The sequence below is a fragment of the Impatiens glandulifera genome, chromosome 2, assembly GCF_907164915.1.
Source record: "Impatiens glandulifera chromosome 2, dImpGla2.1, whole genome shotgun sequence".
NCBI lineage: Eukaryota > Viridiplantae > Streptophyta > Magnoliopsida > Ericales > Balsaminaceae > Impatiens > Impatiens glandulifera.
Window position 1 is genome coordinate 41171454 of NC_061863.1, and position 4228 is coordinate 41175681.

General features: G+C 27.7%; 1 protein-coding gene across 1 annotated transcript; it reads right to left on the reverse strand.

Moving 5' to 3' along the window:
* Nucleotides 1-2402: 2402 nt before the first annotated feature.
* LOC124924685 (UDP-glucosyltransferase 29-like) lies at nt 2403-3891 on the reverse strand. The gene has a single exon (XM_047464685.1). It carries the CDS (start codon nt 3837-3839, stop codon nt 2403-2405), a length of 1437 nt encoding a protein of 478 aa, XP_047320641.1. The 5' UTR covers nt 3840-3891.
* Nucleotides 3892-4228: the final 337 nt, after the last annotated feature.

A 4228-nucleotide genomic window follows, 5' to 3' on the forward strand; every position in this document is an offset into this window, starting at 1 on the left:
TTATCAAAAAATAGTCGTTTAAATTAATAACCTCTAATATATATTGTCTAAATGATTATTTCTTTGTTAGCCAAAAAAACAAATAATTCTTTCATTTTATATTTCTCATAATATTTTTGTTAAGATTTAAAGTCTAGTTAAGCTGATTAATTAAATAAATTAACTTAATCAAGTATTTTTTTATTATATTAATTAAAATATTAAATTATTTTTTATTTTAAAAAAATATTTTATTATTATATATTAATACATTTTAAATCTTCAATCATCCATCATTAATCTTAACTTCATCATTAATCTTAACTAGCAAAAAGTACTTGCGTTTGCACGAAGGTAAGTTAACACATATATTAACTAAAAAAACATGGAAAAAAAATTAAAAATTAAAAAGAAAAAATTAAATTTATTACCAAATGTAAAGACAAATACATTATGTAAAAAAATAATAATAATAATAAAGTTAATAATAATAAAAATAAAAATAAAGTATTCATTATTTATTAATTTACTTGTACCACCTAACAATTTGTCTAAAATTTTGTAAAATGAAACTTATTTTTTTTCTTGGTGTCGAAATGCTTATAATCCAATTTCCATAATATTTGTATTAATTAGTTATAAATTATGAATAAAGGGGTTTGTTTTATTTGATGTTAATTATTTGAATAAATTATTAATATATATGAATTGAAGGTTGTAATAATATTTAATATCCGTTAATTTTATTTCCATTAATTAGTTATAAATTCGAATGAAACTGAATGATTTATTTTATGGATGGGAGATTATAATAATATTTATTATCCATTAGTCATATTCAATGTAAGTATATTTTTTTATAATTTAAATCTTCTAAATAGTTTTCTTAATTAATATTAATATTTAATGCAAATCTCAAATAGAACTGAAAGGGTTTATTTTATTTGATGTTAATTATTTGGATAAATTATTAATATATATGAATTGAAGGTTGTAATAATATTTATTATTCGTTAGTGAACATATTCAATGTAAGTATATTTTTTTACAATTTAAATCTCCTAAATAGTTTTTATAATTAATATTAATATTTAATGAAAATCTAAAAAATTATAGATGATTTTTAGGTTTATTTTATTTAAATTTATTTATAAATAATTAAATTATTTAGATGAAATATTTAATAAAAAAATATTAATATATATAGATGGTAGGTTATATTTATTGAGTTTATTTTTACACAAATTTTTTTTTTTATAAAAATAGGAGTATCAAAAACTAAAATATACCATAAAAATAGTAGTTGCACAATAAAATTAAATTCATAAAACACATTATTATTTCATTAAAATTAGGAGTATTAAACAAAATACTTGATCTTCAATTATTCCAAGTTAGTGTATACATACGAAGATACAAATCTAGAGCTAAACACAATTATCTCAAAATTAAAGTATTTTAAGTAAACAAGCATTCAGAAGTACAATAGCTTGCATCCATCCAAAAGTATAATGACCTACAATGACTGAAAGTACCTAAAATAATCCAAACAAAATCAGGAATTAATGTAATAGAAAATTTTAAAAAACTTTTTAGAAACAAATTTTATGATAAAATGATCTAAATTTCACTTACTTATCAATGCTCAGACCTCTAGGCATGATAACACGATTATCACCAAAAACAACTTTGCATAATCATGATAGCAACATTATCGCCAAAACCTAATAAAAAATCTAAGAAAGAGAAAATACATATGATGATGGTGGATCATTTTGGAAAAAGCGTGATTAATATATATAATATTTTAGACGAGAATTTTTTAAAATAATTAATAAAAAAATATTAATATATATATATATATATATATATATATATATATATATATATATATATATATATATATATATATATATATATATATATATATATATGGTAAGAGACAAAAAAAAAAAAAAAAAAAAAAAAAAAAAAAAAAAAAAAAAAAAAAAAAAACAATTAATAAATAAAAATAAATGAAGATAGAGAAATATATATATATATATATATATATATATATATATATATATAAAAGAAAGAGAAAATATTATGATGATGTGAATCGATGGATTGAGAATGATATACACCTTCATCCCTTTAAATTAAACGCCATATTATATTATATTAATTTATATATATTATTTGAAAAGACTAACAAGTTTACATAAAACATTAGAAACATTTATTTAATAATTTTAATTATTTGAATAGACTAACAAGCTTACATAAAACATTAAAGACATTTATTTAAAAATAAAAAGGAAATACCACACCAACTTACAAAAAGGTCAAGTTGGATTCACAAAACACAAAAAAAGAAATCTCTCTCCCCTAAAGTTACAAACAACAAAGAGGGAGATGCATGCAAAACAGTGTCAAGCAGCTTATCCTCCTCCTCCCCTTCCCCTTCCCCTGTTCCTACAACAAACCTTAATCAATTCTCCAACAACACCATTCATATCTTCTTCTTCCCTACTCCTCATCTCTGTTACAACTTCCCTCACCCTCCTCCTCATAACCTCCCCTCTCTCTCCACTCACCACCTCTCTAACAACTCTCCCAATCTCTCCCCTCTCAAATCTCCCACTCTCACCATCTCTCTTCACCTCAAACCCTACACCCATCTCCTCCACTAACCTCGAATTCATCGGCTGGTCTAAATGCATCGGCGCCGCAATGATCGGAACCCCATAACTCAAACCCTCCATAACCGATCCCCAACCACAATGACTCATAAACCCACCTATATTCTGATGACCCAAAATCCTCCTCTGAGGAACCCATCCATTCACCACCATTCCTTTATCTCTATTCCTCTCCAAAAAACCCTTTGGAAGCTTCTCCTCCAAACAAACCACGGCTTCCGAACGTGGAAATCGAACCGCCCATATGAAATTCACTCCGCTCAGCTCTAACCCATATGCTATCTCTTCTATCTCGTCCTCCGATAGGAAGTATTCGCTTCCGAAGGAAGCGAACACTGTCGACGATTTAGGCTTTCCCTCGAGCCAATTCATGATCGTTTCTTCTTCTCCTTCTTCTTGTTTAATCTTCTTCTGAATCTGATCGGTTGGATGAATGAGCGGGCCGACGGGTACTATTGTTTTCTCGCATAAGACGGATAGATAGTCGATGTATTTCGATTCCAACGCTCGAGATGATCTTATGAGGATTATGTCGCAAGAACGCTTTATGCATAGATCTACCGGTTGAGATGGGTCGGTGTTGTTATTTGGTTTCATGATTTTATCGATCTTAGAATGTTCTATGTCGTCGCGAATGTAGATTGCTTTAAATGGAAAAGAATCTAGATTTTCCCCTGTTCTGAGATAATTGAAGAAACAGGTAGTAGCTGCGCCAGTGCTGAAGAAGAGGACGGCCGGAATATTTAACCGGGCGGCCGCCATTGGAGCCCATTCTTGAAGGAAATCATAAATGAGCAAATGGGGAGTAATTCGTTGGAGGATTTGATAAAAGTTGGGCATGGCCTTTTGAAAGGATTTCTTGAGTTTAGGCATGAGGTTTGGAGGGAGGCCATTGGTGGTTTGATAGTGAGGTGGGAGGTCAGGAAGATTGAGTTCAATAAACTCGATTGAATCGGCGTAGTTTGGTTGAAAGAGAGAATGATTAGTTGATTTGATTGAGTTGAGATTAACAGGGGTTGAACAAAGGTAAATGTGAAAGTTTTTGTTGGATGTGATTAGTGATTTGGCTAGTTCTATGAAAGGGGAAATATGGCCATATGCTAGCCATGGAAACATAACAATCTTGATCATTGAGTTTTGATCTTTAGAATTTCCCATTAGATCTTCTTGTTGCATTACAAACTTTACAAGTTTGATTATATACTGGAGATTGAGACCAGACGTGGCAGAAAGAGGTGAAAAAGATCAAGTCGGACGCCACTAACTTAGACTTAGATTTAGACCGACATAGGACGAGTGGATAATAAATATGTTGATGACAAAACATTTAAAGTTCCTTTTAAATTGGGAGAAGACATCAATTTTGCTTTAAACTCCTTTGTCTTTTTATAAATTTATAAACTCTTTTGTTTTTTATAAATTTATATTATAAATGTTCGTTAAATAAATGCCACATAAATAAATAAATAATAATAATAATAATACATAATTATTTTTCTAACAACTCAAATCACTCAAATCCTGTTAAGTTACAATACATGATACAAATTATATAGAGTATAAGC

What these genes read in the sequence shown, in the direction of transcription:
- LOC124924685 (XM_047464685.1), bottom strand. Translation starts at nt 3,839, where the DNA reads ATGCAACAAGAAGATCTAATGGGAAATTCTAAAGATCAAAACTCAATG.